General features: G+C 37.8%; 1 protein-coding gene across 23 annotated transcripts in view; it reads left to right on the forward strand.

The window, feature by feature from the left end:
* Positions 1-23779, forward strand: part of RyR (Ryanodine receptor) — a 1962175-nt gene that overhangs the window by 377455 nt on the left and 1560941 nt on the right. For all 23 annotated transcript variants that reach the window (XM_067773071.1, XM_067773075.1, XM_067773079.1 and 20 more), the window contains exon 3: positions 2994-3197. In XM_067773071.1, coding sequence (XP_067629172.1) covers positions 2994-3197 — 204 coding nt within the window. The remainder of the gene's footprint in view (positions 1-2993; positions 3198-23779) is intronic.

Here is a 23779-nt window from a genome sequence, read left to right on the forward strand (position 1 = left end):
TTGTGTGTGTGTGCAAATTTTGAGCGATCAACTGTTAGTTGCGCTACTTGGTAAAGTTTACAATGCAGCAATGCTTTGTGTAGGTATATTTAAATGAGTAATGAATAAATAAGTTAATATATATATGTATAATTAACTTCAAAAAAAGTTACAAATTTCGAAAAATCCAGGAAATTGAAAGAGTACAGACACAAATTGTAAATATGAACTTTTCAAGTTTAATAAATGTAATAATTAGTTTCTTACAAAACATGTTTTTCATAAATAGTCCATACATATATTGTTGTAGCAGTGTCACACACAAAGATGACCACACATATCTTTAGTGTAAGTGGCATCATCGACATTCGTGCTCACTGTGAATTTCTGCGTATGTATGTATGAATTTACAGTGTTCGCGAACGAGAAGAGAGAAAGAATAACATTAGATAAAACGAACTAAAAGAACAAATGAACTAAAAGAACCGAAATCGAAGATCTAGTTCACTTGTTCAGTTGAGAGACCCGGTCAATTGAACAAGTTCAGAACGAAACGACCCAACTCTAGCTGCTAGCGTCCTACCGTACGCTGCTGCTGCGTTGTTTTAAACCCAGTGATAAATTTTGATGCTTTAACAGCCCATATATATTATTTTTTCTCCTTGCGGACGGGGCCGCGGGTAAAGGCTAGTAATTTATAATTGGATTACGGTTAGAGGACTTTGACGACAATTTGTGAGTGGTTGTGCCCATTGAATGGAGCGAAGCGCTGTTAGCACAAAATCAACAACAAGAATTGTCTTAAATAGGATACATCAAAGCAGGAGTACCACAAGGTAGCGTATTTTGCCCAATATTTGATATGATTTTTACATATGACATACCCGAATCCTGAAAACGTTCAACATTGAAATGCCATATTCAAGCCAAAAGTAAACAGTTAAGGATGAAAACAGTTAAACTTTACTATTTACTAGGTCCTAAATCGCCGTTAGATCTCAATAACGAAATATTAATATAAAAGGACTTACGGAATACAACTGATGCTTGTAATTCAAACGTAGAAATTCTGCAAAGATACTAGTCCAAAAGTCTCCACTTATAAAGCCATTCATTGTGATCTCAAAATTCCATTTATTAAAGATGGAATTAAACAAATTTTTACAAAATACTTACAGAGAATAAGTAATCATGATAACCCGCTTGTAATTGCATTACTTGATGAATCTAATGAAGTTACGAGACTTAAAAGACATCATGTGTTAGACCTACCATTTATAGCTCAATAATTAAACATAAAATTTAAATATATTAAAATGAGAGATAGAAATCTGAATACAACCACACATTTATATAAGTAGCATATTTGTAAGTAGGTACATAAATATATAATCAATGTATCAATAACATAAGTGACGTTGTAAATTATTTATATAATTAGCTTATTATTATGAAATAGATTGCAAACAGATGCATTATTAAAAAAAAAAACAAGTTTTAGGAAAATTAATTACCAAAAAATTTAAGAGCTTGTGCTTCAAGTATAGCGTTTAACGATTTACTGAACACAAAAATGGTTAAAATGTCTTTACACGTTCGAAGAATTGATAATTCCACTTTATATTCGCAACTTTTTTGCAAAGTATGAAAATGGGAATGCTCATATTTTACCCTCTATCGAACGAGGTAGCTATTTTGGTTATCCAAGTAATAATTGTTTAAGGTTGCCCGCTTTAAGCATTTTTCCCATAGCGAAATACCGCGTTTTCAGTACACTCCATCTCGAAAACGATTCAACGCATAAAAAACGTTAAAGACAAAAGTTGCAGAGAATTTTATCTTCTGTAATATTGATAATAACTAAAAGTAGTAAAAGCCCAAAAAGAAACGAGATATTTGCAAAAAAAATTAAAAAAATCGATCTTGATTTTTGAGAGACGCAGACACCTAACCTATTTAGGTTTTGAAACAAGTTTGAGGATGTCAAAATAAAAGTTTAAAAAAGTATTCAACTGGGTTTTTAAAATTCGCGCCCCATAAATTCAGAAGAAAAAAATACAGAACCCGATTTTGTCAGAAAACAGTAGTAAGAACCCTTTTTTCAGAAAGACAAAATTTAGATGTCAAAAATCAGGAGTCAAATATTAGAAGTTAATTTTCAGCAGTCTAATTTCAGAAGTAAAAATTCAGAAGCCAAATTTCGTAAGTCAAAATTCAGAAAGTAATTAGACGGCAAAAAAACCATTAAATTTTGCGCAATTTCTGAATTTTGGTTTTCTGAAAAAAAAATTTTTTTTGCATTTTTGTTTTCAGAATTTACAGGGGAACCGACGGATTCCGCGGAGCCTACCTTATTTTAAATAAAGTGACTGGACTACATTGGCAGTTGTCAAAAGCAAAAAGCATATTTTTGCCAAATCTAACATTTCTTTTCTTTGAAATTTGCGTGCTTAAGAAGTGGTTACACCAGCTTGCTCTATTTGCTTTTGACACTCTACCGTTCTCTGCTCTACACTTATATTTGGATAAACGGACCTATTATGCCACCTCAAAAATGAGGAACGTTTACGGAATGTCCGAACATCAATTCAGATCGCCATAAAGTATCTGTGTATAAATATTTGTAATTGGATTAGATAAAAGTCTACGAATGTCGTTTATAACACAAAAACATTTTCTGATCTAATGCTTGCTACAGTTTCTATACTCAAAAGAATGTGCCAGGATGGAATGTCCATAACGTCCATAACGACCATAAACATCCATATATGTACTCCTTTAACTCAAATGCGTATGTAGTCTAATACTAATGTAGTTACAAAATCAACAGGCTTTTCGTTGTCGCTTCAAATTCGAACAGTTGTTGAAAACACATATAAAGTTGTTGGATATACATTTTCTTTTTTTTTCGGTGTTACAACACGTTTCTGTACTATAATTTATTAAAGATAGCTTAAGAATAAGCTCATCAATAACATTTTATCTTCTTGTTAATTTTTTTTTTATGTTTGCAGGAAGATATGGTTTGCCTTTCGTGTACAGCAACGGGGGAACGTGTCTGCCTGGCAGCTGAAGGATTTGGCAATCGGCATTGCTTTTTAGAGAACATCGCGGACAAGAACGTTCCGCCCGATCTATCGCAATGCGTTTTTGTGATTGAGCAGGCGTTGTCAGTGAGAGCCCTCCAAGAACTTGTAACAGCGGCTGGATCAGAAACTGTAAATATTTAAATTGATATTTAAAATACAAAACGCATGTTTACGTACTTTAGGTCGCCCTTCAAAAATTCGAAAAATATGAATGTCAACTTATACGCACATAGTTTTTTAAGTACATACAAGGGTTGGGACTATTCGAATAATAATTTAATTTATTCGTCAGGTATTCGTAATTCAAACAATATTTATTCGAACTTTTTATTTGTTTATTCGAATTCCTTTCCTTATTATTCGAATAATATTATCCGAATAATACTATTCCAATAATACTATTCGAATAGTAAAATAAAAAAACCTGTTTATCTTACGCTCATCGCTTGTACATATGAGCATTCACATGTATGTATACATACATATATTTATGTGTGTATAGATGCAAAAAAAAAAGATGCATATATGCATATATTTTTGTTTGTTTGGGGTTGCTTTGTTAATATTCATTTATCTATATATATAAAATAGGATATATGTATGTATGATTTATTTAAATTTTCAGGATAACTTAGTAGGAACCAGGAGAGTGGTTTTGAAAAGTTTTTTTTTCCGGGAAGTGGATCAGGGACCGATTTATTCTAAACTATCCTATATATAGCTCGATTTGCCTGAAATTTGGTATGTAGGTAGCGTTATATCTAGAATAAAATGTCGGATAATTTTTCTTCCGGGAAGTGGACCAGGATAAATATTGGTGGCTAAGGTCTCGAGATATAGGACAAAAAGTGGACCCGGGCACCCCTAGAATGTGTTTATACAGTGTGGATATCAAATGAAAGCTGTTGATGAGTGTTTTAGTACAGGGTAGCTTTCATACCTATCGGTGGTTAGGGTCTCGAGATATAGGCCAAAACGTGGACCCGGGCACCCCTAGAATTTGTTTATACAGTATGGATATTAAATGAAAGCTGTTGATGAGTGCTTTAGTATAGGGTAGTTTTCATACCTATTGGTGACTAGGGTCTCCAGATATAGGCCAAAACGTGGACCCTGGCACCCCTAGAATGTGTTTATACAATATGGATATCAGATGAAATCCGTTGATGAGTGCTTTAGTACAGGGTAGTTCTCATACCTATTGGTGACTAGGGTCTCGAGATATAGGCCAAAACGTGGACCCGGGTACCCCTAGAATGTGTTTATACAATATGGATATCGAATGAAAGCTGTTGATAAGTGCTTTAGTACAGGGTAGTGCTCACACCTATTAGTGACTAGGGTCTCGAGATATAGGCCAAAACGTGGACCCGAGTACCCCTAGAATGTGTTTATACAATATGGATATCGAATAAAAGCTGTTGATAAGTGCTTTAGTACAGGGTAGTTTTCACACCTATTAGTGACTAGAGTCTCGAGATATAGGCCAAAACGTGGATCAGGGTAACACTAGGATGCATTATGGATATCAAATTGAAGCTGTTGATGTGTACTTTACCACAGATAATTTTTTATACCGTTGGGTGTCTTGGGTCTCGAGATATAGGCCAAAACGTGGACCCGGATACCCCGAGACAATGTTTATGCAATATGGATATCAAATGAAAACTGGTGATGAGTGCTTTACTGCAGGGTAGTTTTCATACCTTTTGGTGACTAGGGTCTCGAGATATAGGCCAAAACATGGACCCGGATACCCTAGAATGTGTGTGTATTTTGGATATCAAATGAAAGCTGTTGTTGAGAGCTTTTAAGTAATTTGAATTGTGATATTCGATTTAGTCGCATCAACCTGGCAAAACTGATAAATATGCATGCGAATGAATTAAGAATACCCGCATACCTATTTACATACGTCCTATTCGATTTGCCTGAAATTTGGTATAAAAATTTGCATATATTAGTATTTACGATGCTTTTTTCCGGGAAATAGACCAGGGACGGACTGGGACTGAGACTGAGACGCGGAGTGGGACTGGGACTGAGACTCGGAATGGGACTGGAACAAAATGCATGCCACCCTCTGGGACTGACAATAAGATATGAGGAAGAATGAGAACAAATTGAGAGAAGAGAAAAGAGAGAAGGAGAAGTAGACTGAGAAAGAGATAGAATGAGACGAAGATGGAGATAGTTGAAGCGAAAAATACGGAGTGAAGGGTGAATACAAAGATTAGGAAAAAGTGTAGAGGGGCGAGGGCAGAGTTAGACGGAAAAAGCTTATTAAAATGTATGCAGATATACCAAATTTAGGGCAGAACAACGTATGCCGGGTATGCTAGTTTAGTTATATATACGTAACCACAGTTGTGCTTGAGTCTTAAGCTAGAAATATCGGGGTCGTTATCCAATGTACTGATCATAGAACTTTATTTATTAGTAAACGAGTGTGTAAATGTTCATACAAAAAGGTACATGTATTTTAATAAAATTAATATGTTAGGGATTTTTGTTTCCCATATACATACATACATATGTATGTAAGTACATATGTTATAAGTAGGTGGGATTTTTATTTCGTATCACCCTTTTCGCAGTTTCTTGAATTTACATATCTACCTATGTATATATAGAGATAACCACATGCACTTCTATATGAACTAATTTCAAAGGAATCTGCAAGAATACAACATGTACATATGTATGATAAAATATTCTTATATGCACATTTGGGTATTTATATTACAGCGTTTAACGCGTCCAAGGACAATCAAAACTTTAAGGAGCGGCAAAAACAGACAGGAATTCGTTTTTGAAAATAGTCACTAGTTCCACTAGAATTTTATTACGTTAAAAATGGATTGCTTGAAATTTTATTTTATGACATTTTTTTCCAAAGTTTTCAATTAAGTTAACATTAACCCTAAATAACTTTTGAATCATCAGACTTCGCAAAAAATGTTGACAATGACATGTAAAAATATTTTTTAATGGTGATCAATTAGATGTTTATACAAACCAAAATATATCAAAACAAAATTTTTCCATACAACTTATCTACATATGTATGTATGTATATGGGAAACAAAAATTCCTACCATATTAATGCTATTAAAATACATGTATGTACATTTACACACTTGTTTACTAATAAACAAAGTTCTATCATTAGTACAGCGGATAACGACCCCGATATTTCTAGCTTAAGACTCAAGCACAACTTTGGGTACGTATATGTAACTTGATTACGTGTGGTTCGGGACGATGGGGATTCGCTCGCACGTAACACCAAAAAGAAACAGAAAAAAAGGAACTATTTAGTGCCTTAGGGAAAAACAAAACTTTCACTAATGTAATTAATAACAAAACTTTATATATTCAAAAATTCAAAATTTAGCGGAGAATTTAAAATTGAAAGCATTTAATAAATCACACTTTATCTTAATTTTATCGAATGTACACTTGGAAAAAAAGGAATGCTTACCTTCGGTTTGGTTGCTGGAGCTCACTTGAGGACGTTCAGAAAAAAAGTGAAGTGAAAAGAAAAGAAAAAGTTCATGGCACCCGCCGAATACTAACTTTCGTCGAGTTTTCCCCTACTCAATTAGTTGTCGGCGGTGCATGGACAGTTACCGGTAATATTCTACGGGGCGATTAGGGCGAAAGTTATTTTAAAATATTTAGGCTAGTGACCTAAACATGCCGGCCCCCTTGCGGCGAGCAAGCTGAGAACAACCAACCAGTCCGAATCGACATCTAAGATTATGAATGTAGCGACATATTAGGTGAAAAAAAGATGGAATAAAGTATGCGTAGGTTGTTCTCCATCGCCTTGTGGTGATGGCTCCCATTTCTCGATAAATGCTGTGGATGAGAGAAAAGTGGTTAATACATAAATACATGGTTCTATTTAGTTCAATGCACCTTATTAGATTAAAATGTGGATATGGAAGTAAGTGTGGATATAAAAATGTATTCTGTGATTGGCTTATTGTTGGTAGGCCCCCGAGATGACCAGGCCAAAGATGGTGGCCTGAGCTAGGAGCCCGTTAATCGTGGACGGTGGCGTGCCACTGATCATAAGACGAGCATAAAAGTCAGCGCCGAGTGTAAGTCGCACTGGTGATGCGTGGTAAAAATCGTAGTCTGCTAGCCGCATAAACTGGAAAGGCGTTGCGATTGTGGAGTCTACGCTGACGATTGGGTTGAGATGGTTATGGCGTATTATTATTGCAGCTTGGGTGATTACCCTCCCTGCTACCCCATACTTCCCGCGTAATATGAGTGTACATCTCGGTGGTGACGTGGAATGCATGCGCTCCAGCTGGAGTTCGTTCGCCAAATTGGCATCGATCACTGTGTTTGGGGAGCAGGGATCGATGAGTGCGCGTACCAGATGCAGGCGTCCTCCGGACTCGATGCGAACGACTGCCGTGGGTGAGATCGCGATAAACGACCTTATTATAGAAGGTGTAGCTGGGGTTGTTATAACTCGGCCGGTCCTAAAACGTTTGGGTATTTATTTTCGTCGGCCAGTGCTCGCCGCTTTGTTGCGCCCAAGACTTGGTTCTTTCCGTGAGGGCCAATATCGCTATTCTTGGTTTTTTCCCGATGAAGGGTAGTGTGATGACGCTCGTTGCATCGATAGAACTTGTCCTTACTTGTGCATAACTCGTGACTGTGGAAAGGGGACAAACAGTTGATGCAGTAGTTATGTTTTCGAACCGCCTGCCACCTCTCTTCAGCGGACATCCTGCGCTATTGTGCGCAGAATCGTGCCGTGATTTTCGGCGCAAAGGCGGCATGGTACGGAGAAATTCTTGGAACGCCCCTCTGTCTTGACGCGAGTTGCCGTGAAACGAGTCATTCTAAAAACATAATCAAGTGTTATTACATTGATTTCGTCTACATGGATGGCTAGTTGGTTTATGTATGAGGATGTTTTTTAATATTTGCTATTTTATATAAAGAAGGGGCAAAAGGAAAAACAGCTAAACTGATTTTATCACCCATCATTCCATGTAGATGGTGCTTTGGTATTTTACCTTACATACTTCAGCTTTGGTCGGTCGATGTCGCTGAGCTGGCGCTACATAATTTGTGGTGTGTTTTAGTTTTACCACAAGTGGCATGCCACCAAACACCACGAATTCCGAACTTGACTGTTGTAAGTGTATAAAAAAATGCTTGCGCAATTGCGTTTTCACCATCCAACATTATTTTTCGACGTGTATTGTCGATAATTGCCGTCTTCCAGTGAGTTTTACAGCTCTTACTCACGCTCAATTCTCACGGGAATGGATAATTGAGAGACTTGAGAAGCAGATGTCGTGAAATTTTCGCACACGCGAGATGTGAAAGGCAGATGCCGCCGCTGTTTTTCATTTAACTCATACGGCGAAAGGCCGTAAAAAGAAAGAGAAAACAAGTAAGAACGGGACTGTCTTCGGCTGTGCCGAAGACTTCATACCTTTCATGAATGGGGCTGAACAATAATCTTATCCCGTTCGTAATCTCCGAAAAATCGGATGTATAAGATAAGAAATATATAGTGAACAGATCTACATACCTTAACGATTTTTAAGATAAATATAAAATAAAAAACAGGTAGGTACTTTGTGTGAGGATGCAAAGTTTCAGGTTTTTTGTGGTCTGCGTGTAAAAACTATGACTACGAATCACGTATTTCAAAAATATATGACGAAAACTTAACTATTTGATGAAATTTGATGAATTTTGAAGATTCTAGCCGTAAAAAAGGGGTCAAAATGACAGTTTATATGAAGTATATAATATATATACGACCGATCTCTATGATTTTTTCAGACAACAATATATGCTATATACGTAAGCATTTTGTGAAATTTGAAGTTCTAACTGTTAAAACGGGGCAGAAATTGCGCAAAGTTTCTTATCTGAACAATCGGTTGTATGAGATATATACTATGTGTACCACCGATCTCAATGATTTTTTCAGACATCAATATATGCTATACACGTAAGCAGTTGGTGAAATTTGAAGCTTCTAGCTGTTAAAATGGGGCCGAAATCGTAAAAAAAATATATATATACTATATATATATACTATATATACCATCATATATATATTATATATATCACCGATCTCTATGATTTTTTGACACAACAATACATACTATATACGTAAGCAATCGGTGAAATTTGAAGCTTATAACTTTTAAAATGGGGAAGAAATTGCGCAAAGTTTCTTATCTGAACAATCGGTTGTATGGGATATATACTATATATACCACCGGTATCTATGACTTTCTCAGACAACAATATATGCTATACACGTAAGCATTTGGTGAAATTTGAACATATCTAAACGATTTTTAAGATAAATATAAAATAAAAAATAGGTAGGTAATCTGTGTGAGGATGCAAAGCTTCACGTTTTTTGTGGTCTGCATGTAAAAGCTAAGGCTACGAATCACGTATTTCAAAAATATATGACGTAAACGTAACTATTTGATGAAATTTGATGAATCTTGAAGCTTCTAGCCGTAAAAAAGGGGTCAATATGACAGTTTATATGAAGTATATAATATATATACCACCGATCTCTATGATTTTTTCAGACAACAATATATGCTATATACGAAAGCATTTTGTGAAATTTGAAGCTTCTAACTGTTAAAACGGGGCAGAAATTGCGCAAAGTTTCTTATCTGAACAATCGGTTGTATGAGATATATACTATGTATATCACCGATCTCAATGATTTTTTCAGACATCAATATATGCTATACACGTAAGCAGTTGGTGAAATTTGAAGCTTCTAGCTGTTAAAATGGGGTAGAAATTGCGAAAAGTTTCTTATCTGAACAATCGGTTGTATGAGATATATACTATATATAGAACCGATCTCTATGATTTTTTCAGACAACAATATATGCTATATACGTAAGCAATCAGTGAAATTTGAAGCTTATAGCTGTTAAAATGGGGTAGAAATTGCGAAAAGTTTCTTATCTGAACAATCGGTTGTATGAGATATACACTATATATACAACCGATCTCTATGATTTTTTCAGACAACAATATATGCTATATACGTAAGCAATCGGTGAAATTTGAAGCTTACAGCTGTTAAAATGGGGTAGAAATTGCGAAAAGTTTCTTATCTGAACAATCGGTTGTATGAGATATATACTATATATACAACCGATCTCTATGATTTTTTCAGACAACAATATACGCTATATAAGTAAATATTCGGTGAAATTTGAAGCTTCTAGCTGTTAAAATGGGGCTAAAATTTGCGAATATATATATATATATATATACTATATATACCACCATATATATACTATATATACCACCGATCTTTATGATTTTTTCAGACAACAATATATGCTATATACGTAAGCATTCGCTGAAATTTGAAGCCTCTAGCTCTTAAAATAGGGCAGTAATTACGAAAAGTTCCTTATCTGAACAATCGGTTGTGGGGGATATATACTATATATACGACCGATCTCATAAATTTTTTCAGGCAACAATATGTTCAATATACGAAAGTATATGGTGAAGTTTGAAGCTTCAATCTGTTAAATTGGGTAAGATATTACAAAAATCCTCTTTTTCTGAAAAATCGGTTGTATGGAGGATATATGCTATAGTGGTCCGATCCGGTCGGTTCCGACAAATGTCTAATCGGACACCCAAATACACCTGCTCACCAAATTTTATCAAGATATCTCAAAAATTGAGGGACTAGTTTGCATACAAACAGACAGACGGACATGGCTAAAACAACTCAGCTCTTCAACCTGATTATTTCGGTATACTTAATGGTGGGTCTATCTATTTTCCTTTAAGGACTTACAATTTTGGGTTTCGTGACGAAATTAATATACCATTTCATTTTCATGAAAGGTATAAAAAGCAAGAGCTGAAGGAAAATTACGTAAAAATTGCCCTTCAAAAACAGCGGAACTAATGTTTACATGCGCAATGCGTAACCTTCTGTAATTCCATCATGGTCAAGCATTGCAACACAGACGTTAGGCCTCAGGCAATAATCACTTCGAAAACCACATGGCGCGCTGGCACACTACATGTCTCGTATAAAATATCTCTATCAATCATTCGCTGAAGCAGTCAAGTGTGACGTTGACGCGCAGAACGAAGCAAATTTGAACTCGTGAATGCACAATCTTCTGTGTGTGATTTGTAATGCTTGACTGCTTGACTGTCAGAAGTGAAATGAAGAAATTTTGACATCTACTATACTTTTTCACTTCCTGAATGGAAAAAAAATCATTAATGTAAAACACGCCGTGGTGAGTATATAGCATACTGGTAGATTTTTTCTTTTTTGTTTAGTCATTACCTTCCTCTTTTTATTTCCAAGAAACGCAAAACGTTAATGGAACACTTTGTGACTGAAAGCATTTAAAACAACATTTTTTTTTATGGCGAAAAACCATATTTAGTTTTCAACCTTGTGGATTTGGCACACATCAACTATAGGACGTTCTATATGTGCAACAGGCAGAGGACAATCGCCATCCACAAGCCATGTCGCATAACCATTATAACTACGACGCTGATGGTGTAAAAAATAAACGATGTGGATGCACCTTACAATCAAATTGTTGAAAGTCGGAAAAGTCAAACGTCGCAATTTTAATGACAGTGAATAATAGTGATTTAAATGCTAATTATTTGTAAAAAATTGTGAAAATCTTATGAATAACAAACTTCAAGTTACGATGCCATATATAAGGCGAATCAACCACTTTTTGAGAGGGAAAGCGCCTGTGAAACCTGCATATTACCATCAACACTGTAAATTTCCTTGTGCATAAGCGTTTTGCTTGGTTGGAGATTAACTGGCTGTGTAGGAATAGCAATATGTTCGCGATTGGAAACGAAAGGCGACTGGCTAATACACACAATCGCTATTCTGACAGGATGTGGTGTGCTTGTCGTGACAGTGGGGGAGGAATCATACATGGTTGTAGATATTACTGTTGTTTCTTTCATAATTTTGCATTTAGTATATCAATTTGAGGTTTTCAAGCGAAACATTGGATTTATAATGCTTTTAGTTTTACTAATGCCAGTGGACTATGTATGACAGGGTATGCAAGGATTGACGATACTAATATTAACCTAAAACCTCTACTAACTCCATCATTTTTACCAAAATCCTGAACTCTGATTCCTTACTTATACACACAGAGTCTTGGCATTTCTGGTAATTCAAATGGTCAATCTTCCCGAAAAATTCCACGTTTCAATTTATTCAAATTGTGTATTGAACATATTAATGTTTAAGTCGTCGTTATCCCAATTTGATCTAACATTTGCAACATATCGGAAAATTCTTGTGGCTGACCTGTTTGGACAGGAGCACCGTGTACAACAGCATGTGGGCCATGGCTTGTGTGATGAGCTCGAAGGACCCATGCTTGTGCTGGATTTTGCCAGTCACCCCCCATACTAGGCGCATTGGTGTGGGAAGCTGGTGGTGGGACTGATTGTGCGCTGCTGCCTTTGTGGTAACATAGCTGACGGAAAACGCCTTGTACAAACATTGCATTGATAGGGGTTAACTAGCTCGTCTGCTTGCACTGAACTATAGCTGCCAGTGTAAAGAGTTTTCGTTATAGAACGATTTTGATACTCAATAGTTTGATTTGGAGGCAATTTCTGGTTGCGATTATTCAGTTTACTACCTGGTTGATAGTTCAGCAGTGACGCTGGGGTGCTTGATTCTTTACGTGTTTTAATATGATTGATTAATGTATTCTCTTGGCGAAATTTTCTGCGCACTAGGATTGGCTGCCGTGGTGTATGCGAAAAATGTTGTTTCACTATCTCATCATGACCAGCCCAAGCTGCTAAAAGCGATGGAGTCGAAACACCTAGGTCAGGCATATCTGGTGCAGCATTGTGAGCCAGTAGCAGTCGAATAATGTTAATATGACCGTTAAGGCCTGCATAATACAGTGGCGCACAACCGTTGACATCTTGGCTGTTTATGCCTGGACTTCGAGGAAAGCTTGCATATGGTCCACTATTTCACTTTGAAATTTGTTCTAGTGTTTTTTTCACAACAGCAATATGACCAATGCATACCGCTGCCAGTAGATCTTGATATTTGCCCATTGCATTGCACGGTTTGTGGTGCACGCCTTAAATCAGATAGGTTCTACAAATTGACAGACTAAAGAGTATCTCCTATTGGGGATTGGTGGACAAATGGTTTTGGGGCAAGCGGTAGTCGATTTTCACGACTCACAAGTTGGTAGTTAGATAATTAATCAAACAAATTGGAAGTAAGTAAACCCTTTTTTTTTTTTGTTGGGGAAAATTTTCTTGGAAGTACAAATGTCGCCGCTTCAATGTCGCACTTTTCTACGAGTTCAGGAATTATCCATACAAATCCTTAACCGGCGAGATGGGTGACTGTATGTATTTGGTTAACTACCTTTTGTCACCTTGAGATTATAATAACATGTTTTTAATTAGGTCGCATCACAAGTCTCTGGGGTCCGGAACCATAGTTGATTTAGTTTGAGCTTCTCTCTGTATTGGTAATCATTTCTCCTAAAACTTGGTTGTCCCGGATGAATCTTCACTTGCAAAAGTTTCCATTAATCATTTCGTATACCAAACAGTAAAGGTTTCCTTTTGCCCGCTGAGTAATTTTGTCCTTTTTGAAATAAAAAAATTATTGGAAACCTTTTGTGCGCCACGCACGAGGGAAGAAAAAAAAAACCTTTTTTTCAGCCATGAAATTCTTAGAGGAGCATGTTGAAGATATGCCATTATCATGAGTAAAATTTTGGGAACATCTTTGTTTGGCCCCCATTTTGTTTGTGTGTATGTGACTCCGCCAAATTGGAGGTATATGAATGGCTCCGCCAAACATAGGAGCGTACATTTCATTCATGCCAAAACATAGGCAGTTTTTTGGCTCCGTGAAACTAAGGAGAGGTTGTGTGTGTGACTCCGCCACTATAGGAGGTGTGTGAATGGCTCCGCCAAACATAGGAGCGTGCATTTCACTCATGCCCAAAGCAAGGGCATGGGCGCACAAAAGCAAGTCTTGCGCCGAGGTGAATTAGTTGAGTTATATATAGATATGACCTAACCCACGCTGTTTAAGCGACTTAAACTATGAACATTTTTCGTTCGTTTGTTTCAGTAGCCATTGAGTGTGCTTGTAATTCTCAACTGGTTAGTGAAATATTCTAAAGACATAGTTTGAGTTTTTTAATTAAAATCGAGGTTCTTCGGATGGTGTGCTAATACATCAGAGCCCAGTGCTCGCCTCCATATCACACTTTGAAGGGGTTCTTCAAATAGAAGATGAGGTGGCTCATTAGAGCGAAACCTCAGAGTGCCCAACTCTCGCCCAAAATTAAATAAATAGAGGTTTTTCTTGTAGAAAATGTGGTGCCAATACCTCAGAGCCGTCCCGTGCTCGCCTCCATATCACATTTTAAAGGGTTCTTCAAATAGAGGATGAGGTGGTTCAGTAGAGCGAAGCCTCAGAGCCCCCCAGTGCTCGCCCCCAAATTAAATAAATAAAGGTGTACTGATGCTATGCATCCTCCCATGACTTAAATACACCAATAAAACTAAAACTACCCAACTCAATAAATGGAATACATTAAATCAAAAACCCCATAAACTCAATACAGTCCATTAATAATAATAATTTATAAATTTAAAAAAAAGGAATGCTTGGTGGGAGTTGAACCCGCAACCCCGGGCGTTTGGTCGGGTACGTCAGCCACTGTGCCACGACTCATACGCTTACAAGCACATAAAATTACTCATTTATAACTCTTATTAAACTGCTCGCCCTCAATTGCCCAAAGCTTAGACACACGCGTTTCCACTTGAGCTCGTATTCACCTTTATAACTAACCATTATGCAATCTTAAACCAATGCCATCTGCAGGTGTAATACTGTTTAGGTAAAATATAGGTTTGCAGACAGGAAATTCTCCTATTGTCTAATAATTTCATCGCTGATAAGAAAGTTTTTAAACCGAGACTTATTTTAAAGAGCTGAAATTAACAGTTCAGCTTTTTTTAGAGCAAAGGGAAATTGGGAGTTGTCAAAATGAAATTGTAATTTCTGAGTTAATCACAGAAATAGTTCATTGAAAATATTAAGCAAGTATAAATTTTTCAAGGTAGACAATTTCGAATGACCTCATTTTTTGTAATTTAGTAAAAATTTTAGTTAAATCATTGCAATGCAATTGGCCATCCGCATCGTTGTTTTGAAATTTGTTCATAAGGAGTGTTGCATGAAGGATTTGCTGGTCTTGGATAATTTGTAATAGGAGAATAAGAATTGTAGCCAAGCTTCAGATCCCTAATTCGGTGTCACACCCTGACTAGAAAAAAGTGGAATTAGGGAGAATGAGAAGTGGGATATTGAAGATTTCCGACCCCTCCTCGCAAGGAGGAAGCAAGACCAACTTTGTGATTGGTCTCGTCGTGTGCCCTCTCGCCGTATCAAGCTCGTCGACTCGAACTCGATTGTCGGCTCCATAAATTAGTTTGGTTATTCGTCCTAATCTCCATTCGTTCGGAGGTAAATTTTCCTCTTTTATGACTACCAGGTCCCCTTGTTTCAGGTTGGCTTGTGGGTGTTTCCACTTGGTAAGTTTTTGCAATTCGGTGAGATATCCGGACTTCCACCGTTTGCAAAACGTTTGATGTAATGCCTTCAGCTTCTCCCAGCGGTTGACAAGTGAGGCACGATTCTCACTGACGTCAATCTCTGGTAGGGCAAGTAGATGACCGCCAATGAGGAAGTGTCCCGGAGTGAGTGGCTCCAAGCTGGACGGGTCGTTGGAGGAGGGGCTCAGAGGTATCGAGTTGAGACAAGACTCAACTCTGTAAAGAAGGGTACCATAGTAAATTTATAGTCAAACGCTATCTTTTTGGAGTGGTTTTTAAAACTTTTGACTCCATCTTCCCACAGTCCGCCCATATGAGGGGCGGCTGCAGGTATGAAGTGCCATTGAAGGGTTTGGTGGGAGTACCTCGATAGGGTTTGGTTACGCGCATCAGCGAGGAAAGCTTTGAGTTCGGATCGAAGTGCTCGAGAGGCACCGTCGAAGTTTGTTCCATTGTCGGAGTATATGTTCTTCGGACATCCTCGCCTGGCGACAAACCGATCGAAAGCTGCTAAAAAGGCGGCGGTACTGACGTCACTCCCGACTTCTAAATGAATCGCCTTGGTGGCAAAGCAGACAAAGAGGCAGACGTAACCCCTTGATATGCGGAATCCTCTTCCGCTATAAGATTTGATGTCAAATGGTCCGGCAAAATCTACCCCCGTATTGGTGAACGCCCGGGAAAAGGTGGTTCGTTATGGAGGTAGATCTCCCATAGGTTGGGTTTGGGTCCGTTTGCGGAATATGGTGCAGGTTTTGCAATTATGTATGACCGATCGGATCATATTTTTGACCCTAGGGATCCAATATTCTGTGCGTAGGCGACGAAACATAAGTTGGTTCTCACCATGCAGGGTAACTTTGTGGATGAACTGGACAAGAAGTCGTTTGAGCCGGCAGTCATGTGGCAGAATGATCGGGTGCCGTCCACTGTAGGGAAGATCCTTGGCCCTTGAAAGACGACCGCCCACCCTCAATATGCCCTTTTCATCGACAAGGAGGGTAAGAGGCAGGATTTCACTCTTTGAACCGATGTGTTTCCCGGATTTGAAATTCCAAAGCTCCTCCGAATAATGCTTTCGTTGGTAGATAGTTATTAAACGACTTGTGGTGGCCTGAATTTCATCGGGTGAAATGAAGTACGATTCCGCTTTAAAGGAAGATTTTGTCTTAGGATTGGTTCTTTGCGAAAACCTTATAATATATGATATGACCCGCAAGGCTCTTGAAAGTTCTGAAAACCTTTCTAAGATATCCTCATTTCCATTTATTTTTGATGTTGTAAAGGCCTTTACGCGCTTTTGCTCAATATTTGTCTGATACTCTTTTTCTTGATTTGGCCACTTTGAATTGTCTTCTTGTAACCAAGAAGGTCCTTGCCACCACAAGGAGCTTGCGACTAGGTCTTTTGCTGACATCCCTCTGCTGGCCAAATCTGCTGGGTTTGATGCATACTCTACGTGGTGCCAGGCACTGTTCCCTACCTTTTCTACGATTTTGGTTACTTGATGAGCAACAAATGTTGACCAAGAGCAGGGAGGTTTTGTAACCCACGCTAAAACGATCGTTGAGTCAGTCCATAGATGTGTATGGAATTTTCCCAGGTTCAGGTTTTCGCGCACTGATTCTAAAGTTTCGGCTAACAAGACTGCTCCACACAGTTCTAATCTGGGTAGCGAAATTGTTTTTACGGCAGCTACTCTTGTTTTCGCCATTAGTAGGCTGATGTGGACCTCCTCATTAACCCTTGCCCTAAGAAATATTGTAGCTGCATAGGCGTTTTCGGATGCGTCGCAGAATCCATGTAATTCAACGTCCACATTTGGTGTAAAATTTACCCATCTTGGTATCTGAATATTGTTAATATCGGGGTAGTCCTCCATAAAGGTTTGCCATTTATCTAGGGTACGCATGGACACTGTCTCGTCACAGTCAGTTCCTTCCAGCCAGATGTTTTGCATTATGATCTGGGCTACTATGATGACTGGCGCGAGCCATCCCAAAGGATCGAAGAGTTTGGCGATTGCGGAAAGTATTGCCCTTTTCATCAGGACCTTACGATTTTCGAAAGATTTTGCGGTAAAATAGAAATAATCCGAATGCGCGTTCCATCTGATGCCTAATGTTTTGACTGTACTCGCATCCTCGAATTCCAGAAAATATTCATTTAGCAAGTGGGATTTTGGTAATCCTTTCAGTATTCGGCTGCAGTTCGAAGTCCACTTTCGCAAAGAAAAACCTGCTGACCGTAGTGCGTGGGTAACTTCCTCACGAGCTTTAATTGTTGACTCGATGCTGTGGCCTCCTGCTAGCACGTCATCGACGAACATGCTTGTACGCAGAATGCTGGCTGCTATGGGTGAGGAAGTCTACACATCATCTCCTAGTTGGTGCAGTGTCCTTATTGTCAGATAAGTAGCACAGTTAACTCCAAACGTTACTGTCTTTAATTCATAGACGTTGATAGGATCCCCTGGATTATTGCGAAATACTATTCTTTGAAACTGGGTTTGGTTGGGCATTACCATATTTGGCGATACATGTTCTCTATATCGCTGTTAAAGACATATTTGAAGAATCGCCAACGAAGGAGCAGAATTGTTAGGTCGGCCTGCAGTACGGGGCCGGTGTATAACACCTCATTCAAACTAGTGCCATTAGCAGTGGGACACGATGCGTTAAAAACTACTCTTACTTTTGTAGTCGTGCTCTCCTCTTTATTACCGCATGATGAGGCAAAAAGTAGCAATTTGTTGAATGGGGAGGGATAATTGTAAGAACTTTTGTCATATGCCCTAGTGGTTCGTATTCCGCTAATACTCTGTTGTATTCAGTTTGTAGGGCTGGCGTTTTCGATAAGCGCATCTCGTTTCGGTAAAACTGAGAGCAAGCGCTTTTCAGAGAGGGCCCTAATGTGATGCTGTTTGGAAACCCCTGCTTGAATGGTAGGGCTACGATGTATTTCCCATCGGTGTTCCTTTTTGTTTTCACTTTGTAAAGTGTCTCGCAATAGACATTATCCTCGGTGAGGGACCTTTTCTTAGGTATTTCTTCTAGCTCCCAAAAGGCAATCAATTGTTTCTCGATGCTGATTTCATTAAAAAAGGATACTCGGTTATTAATTGGCTCAGTTGCTTCTATGAGATCGGTTAATATCCAACCGAAGACGGTTTCTTGGGTGAGAAGCGTATTTAAGACGTTCTTCCGTATGCTGTCTAGAATTACTTGAGGATAAATGTCGCCTTCTAAGATTAGGTCGACTGTTTCGTTAACGAATAACCTTTTATCCACCAGAACACCAGATGGTGTATTATTAATGCCTGAAACTTGGACGTGCAATCGTTTCGATGGCAGATGTATTCTGTTTTTGAGTATTTCTGTTATAAACGAACATTCAGACCCGGAGCCCATAAGTGCTCTCGCGGAGAAATCTACTCCATTATAGTTTATTTTCACTCGTGTTGTGCCTAGTAATACCCCCTTTGTTGTATGTGCATGACAGGAAGAGACGCTATTAATATTTTCTTTTCTCTTTTCAGAGTCCATCCTTGCCCTTGCCTGTTGCGAAGTGGAGGGTATGTTATCATTGTTATGTTGGTCCCCCTTTGGGGCGGTGTTGATGTTGTTTTTGTATGAACTGTCGGAAGGTGGAGCAAGGTGTTGTGCCTGGAGTGGCATGAGTTGCAGCTGAATGGACTCGTGTATCTTGTCACTGTGTGTCCAGCCGACAAACAGTTCAGACAACAGTTGTTGCTTTTCACATACGTTATTTTGTCTGCCGTGGACAGCTTACGGAATTTTTGGCAGTTTCGTAATTTGTGCTCCTTACTGTTGCACATCTTACATGCCGTTTTTGGAACGCTGGCTTAGTACACTCCAAGTTTTGTAGGCGTTTCCTTTGAACTATGCGTTTGAGTTTTGGGCGGCTTTGATGGTTTGCTACCCTTTATGTCAGACACGGTTTCAGAGTCTGAAAACAGCTGGACAGGAATTTATCCATATCTTCCCATTTTGGGATGTCCGTTTTCTTCTCTACGGTTTGTTCCCATAGCGCCAAGGTGGATTCAGGGAGTTTTGGTGAACATAAGTATGTTATAATTGCATCCCAGTTTGTAATGTCGATTTTGTGACATTGAAGCGCCGATATGCAATTATCTATTTCGCGTTGTAATTTTTTTATTGCTGTTCCGCATTCGTATTCGACTGCCATAAGATTAAACAAAAGCTTCAATTGCGTGTTCACTAGGACACGCTTATTCTCATACCTGTCTTTTAAGTTTTTCCAGGCTGTTTCAAACCCTTCATTCGTCAGGGAGCACCTTTTTGCTATTTATTTTGCTTCCCTTCGAGTCTTCTGCCTTAGATAGTAAATTTTTTCACCATCTTGCAGATCCTTGTTGAGAATATATAAGGCCGTGAACAAATCTCTAAAAGCCGGCCAAGAAAGGTAATCACCTTTAAACACATCGGGATCGCAAGAGGGCAGCCGAATTTTATGTCCATGACTGGGATTGTTTTCCACTTTTGTGGCAGGTGCAGGTGGTGCTAATTTTTCCACTTCAGCAGAGATTGTAACCATGCATTTCATATAGCATGCGAATCAGCTTTTATTTTTCTGTTTAACTGCAATCCAAGTCCTCTTTCGTTATATCTGTAGAGTTGAGGAGACCTTCATAAAGTGACTTTGTCTTCTTCCATAGTGATTTCAGTTCCTCTTGCTGTATTGCAAGGGTATATTTGTTTTGTTCAGCGATTGGCTAAGCGTTGAACTCCTGCTCAAACTCCACTATGGAGTCTGTCATTCTTATTTATATAGGTCTCCATTTTTTTATTATTTTAAATATCTTGTCTCTTTTAAGGAACGAGAGCGAAAGTAATGACTCTGGAGTATTGTGCTTGCAACGAAAGCGAAATTATAAGAATTGACACAGATAGAAATCTGTTTCAAGATTTAATGTGCCTAATTATTTGTGTATTGTTGTTGAGATCTCTACAAGTGACACAGATAGAAACTTGGATGCAAATTTAATGTGTCAAATTGGTATTTGATGAAAGTGAAGTGGGCTAATTGTGCCAAACTAAATTAGTATTCCAAAAAAAGGAATTGAACGCAATTGTGTACTTCTTCGAAAGTGAAAAGCGTAATAAACTTATTTATTTAGATTTTTTCTGTTTAATACACAATTTTGAAAATAACTTTATATGGACTGTAAGTGAATATTGTCTGCTACAAGCCTAAGTTGCCACTAGCCATCCAGTGGTGTATATAAGTCGCAGTGGCGTGGATATTGTGTACAAGTGTATATAAACTGAAGTGAATTTGTGACAAGTTTACAAAAAACATCAACCAGGTGGAAATAAAAGTGTTGTGCATTTCTTATCGAACTTTCGAATGAAAGGAAACTATCCCTAAGTCTTATGTTGCACAAGGCAGTGGAAGTGACGAAAGAAAAAAAATTTAAATCACTGCCTGTCTGCCTTGAGCTGTGTCGGAGGACTCTTACCACTGGTGGGGGAGTCAACCGATAGTCAAAAGGCGATTGGTGTGTTTAAAAAACACGAAATTTCCACCTACTTCGAATTATAAATCTATCACAAGTCCACTTCTATACGTTCACGTATTGCAAAAAAAGTGGTGGTGCATGAACCAATAAAATCAACGTACCTTGTATCGTTTAAGTGATGATTTGTTTTTATGATATGTGGTTAGATGTGTTGAGTGTATGATGTGCGGACTGTATTATGTGATGACTATATGATGTGCTTTGGTGTCCGTATGGAATGCTCGCTATTACCACTCGTCGCTAATGGCTGATTGTTGGTATTTATTGATAATTCCAAATAATTTTCTTGCAAATTGGCACCGTCGATTCTAAATAATTTTTGCTGATAAATTTGTACTTTAAATTTTAATGCGTTGGCTAAATATTGTGTTCACTTTCGTTTTTCCTGGCGCGATAGGACCAATGATTACGTGTGGTTCGGGACGATGGGGATTCGCTCGCACGTAAAACCAAAAAGAAAAAGAAAAAAAGGAACTAGTTAGTGCCTTAGGGAAAAACAACACTTTCATTAATCTAATTAATAACAAAACTTTTTTTATTCAACAATTCAAAATTAAGCGGAGAATTTTAAATTGAAAGCATTTAATAAATCACACTTTATCTTAATTTTATCGAATGTACACGTGGAAAAAAAGGAATGCTTACCTTCGGTTTGGTTGCTGGAGCTCACTTGCGGACGTTCAGAAAAGAAGTGAAGTGAAAAGAAAAAGTCCATGGCACCCGCCGATTACTAACTTTCGTCGGATTTTCCCCTACTCAATTAGTTCTCGGCGGTGCATGGACCGTTACCGGTAATAGTCAAATTACGGGGTGCATTAGGGTGACCCGAAAGTTATTTTAAAATATTTAGGCTAGTGACCTAAACATAACTAAATAAATGAATATTAACAAAGCAACCCCAAACAAACAAAAATATATGCACATATGCATCTATACACACATAAATATATGTATGGATACATACATGTGCATGCTCATATGTACAAGCGATGAGCGTAAGATAAACAGATTTTTTATACCTTTCATGAAAATGAAATGGTATATTAATTTCGTCACGAATCCCACAATTGTAAGTCATTAAAGGAAAATAGATAGACCCACCATTAAGTATACCGAAATAATCTGGATGAAGAGCTGAGTTGATTTAGCCATGTCCGTCTGTCCGTCTGTCTGTTTGTATGCAAACTAGTCCATCAATTTTTGAGATATCTTGATATAATTTGGTGAGCGGGTGTATTTGGGTGTCCGATTAGACATTTGTCAGAACCGGCCGGATCGGACCACTATAGCATATATCCTCCATACAAACGATTTTTCAGAAAAAGAGGATTTTTGTCATATCTTCCTCAATTTATCAGATTGAAGTTTCAAACTTCACCATATACTTTCGTATATTTCACGTACTGTTGTCTGAAAAAATTTATGAGATCGGTCGTATATATAGTATATATCCCCACAACCGATTGTTCAGATAAGAAACTTTTCGTAATTACTGCCCTATTTTAAGAGCTAGAGGCTTAAAATTTCAACGAATGCTTACGCATATATTGTTGTCTGAAAAAATCATAAAGATCGGTGGAATATATAGTATATATATTAGGGCGGGTCGATTTAAAAATCGCTCATTGCTCTGTGAAAATCGTATTCTAGGAAAAAAATAAGAAACTTTGCTGAAGAAACCATACCTCTAAAACGAATTCTGATGTCGCTCCCCCCCCCCCCCCCCCCCCCTTTGGGTCGAACTTTTGGGTAGGGGCAATTTCAATTATACCTGCTGTGTCTTGTGGTGGCTTAAAAAAAACAACATAAGCAATTTTACGATCTGCAATTGTGTCACAGTGATACCTTAATATTTTAAAACGGTTGAATAAAAAACCCACACAACTATGTTTACGACATGGAAATGCATCACAGTGATGCCTTGGTTTTAAAAGGGGGTTGTAAAAACGCTAATTTCTAATAATTTTTTTTTTAATTTGTTTTCTATTACTAAGTTAAATTAATTTTTTCATTTACATATGTTCTGACTAAATAAATTTCTAAAGAGAAAAATAAACTCCAAAAAGAAAAAAATAGGCATTCCAAAGTGGGATTTTTCAAAATTTGACCCTACGACCCTACGCCCCCCCTCAGAATTCGTTTTAGAGGTATGGTTCCTTCGGCAAAGTTTCTTATTTTGATCCCTAGAATATGATTTTCACAGAGCAATTGGCGATTTTTTTGCCTCCCCACAAATCGACCCGGCCTAATATATATGGTGGTATATATAGTATATATATATTTTCGCAATTTCAGCCCCATTTTAACAGCTAGAAGCTTCAAATTTCACCATTGTCTGAAAAAAGCATAAAGATTGGTGGAATATATAGTATATATATGGTGGTATATATAGTATATATATATAGTATATATATATATTTTCGCAATTTCAGCCCCATTTTAATTTCACCATTGCTTACGTATATAGCAT

Source organism: Eurosta solidaginis, chromosome 3, assembly GCF_040869045.1.
Source record: "Eurosta solidaginis isolate ZX-2024a chromosome 3, ASM4086904v1, whole genome shotgun sequence".
Taxonomy (NCBI): domain Eukaryota; kingdom Metazoa; phylum Arthropoda; class Insecta; order Diptera; family Tephritidae; genus Eurosta; species Eurosta solidaginis.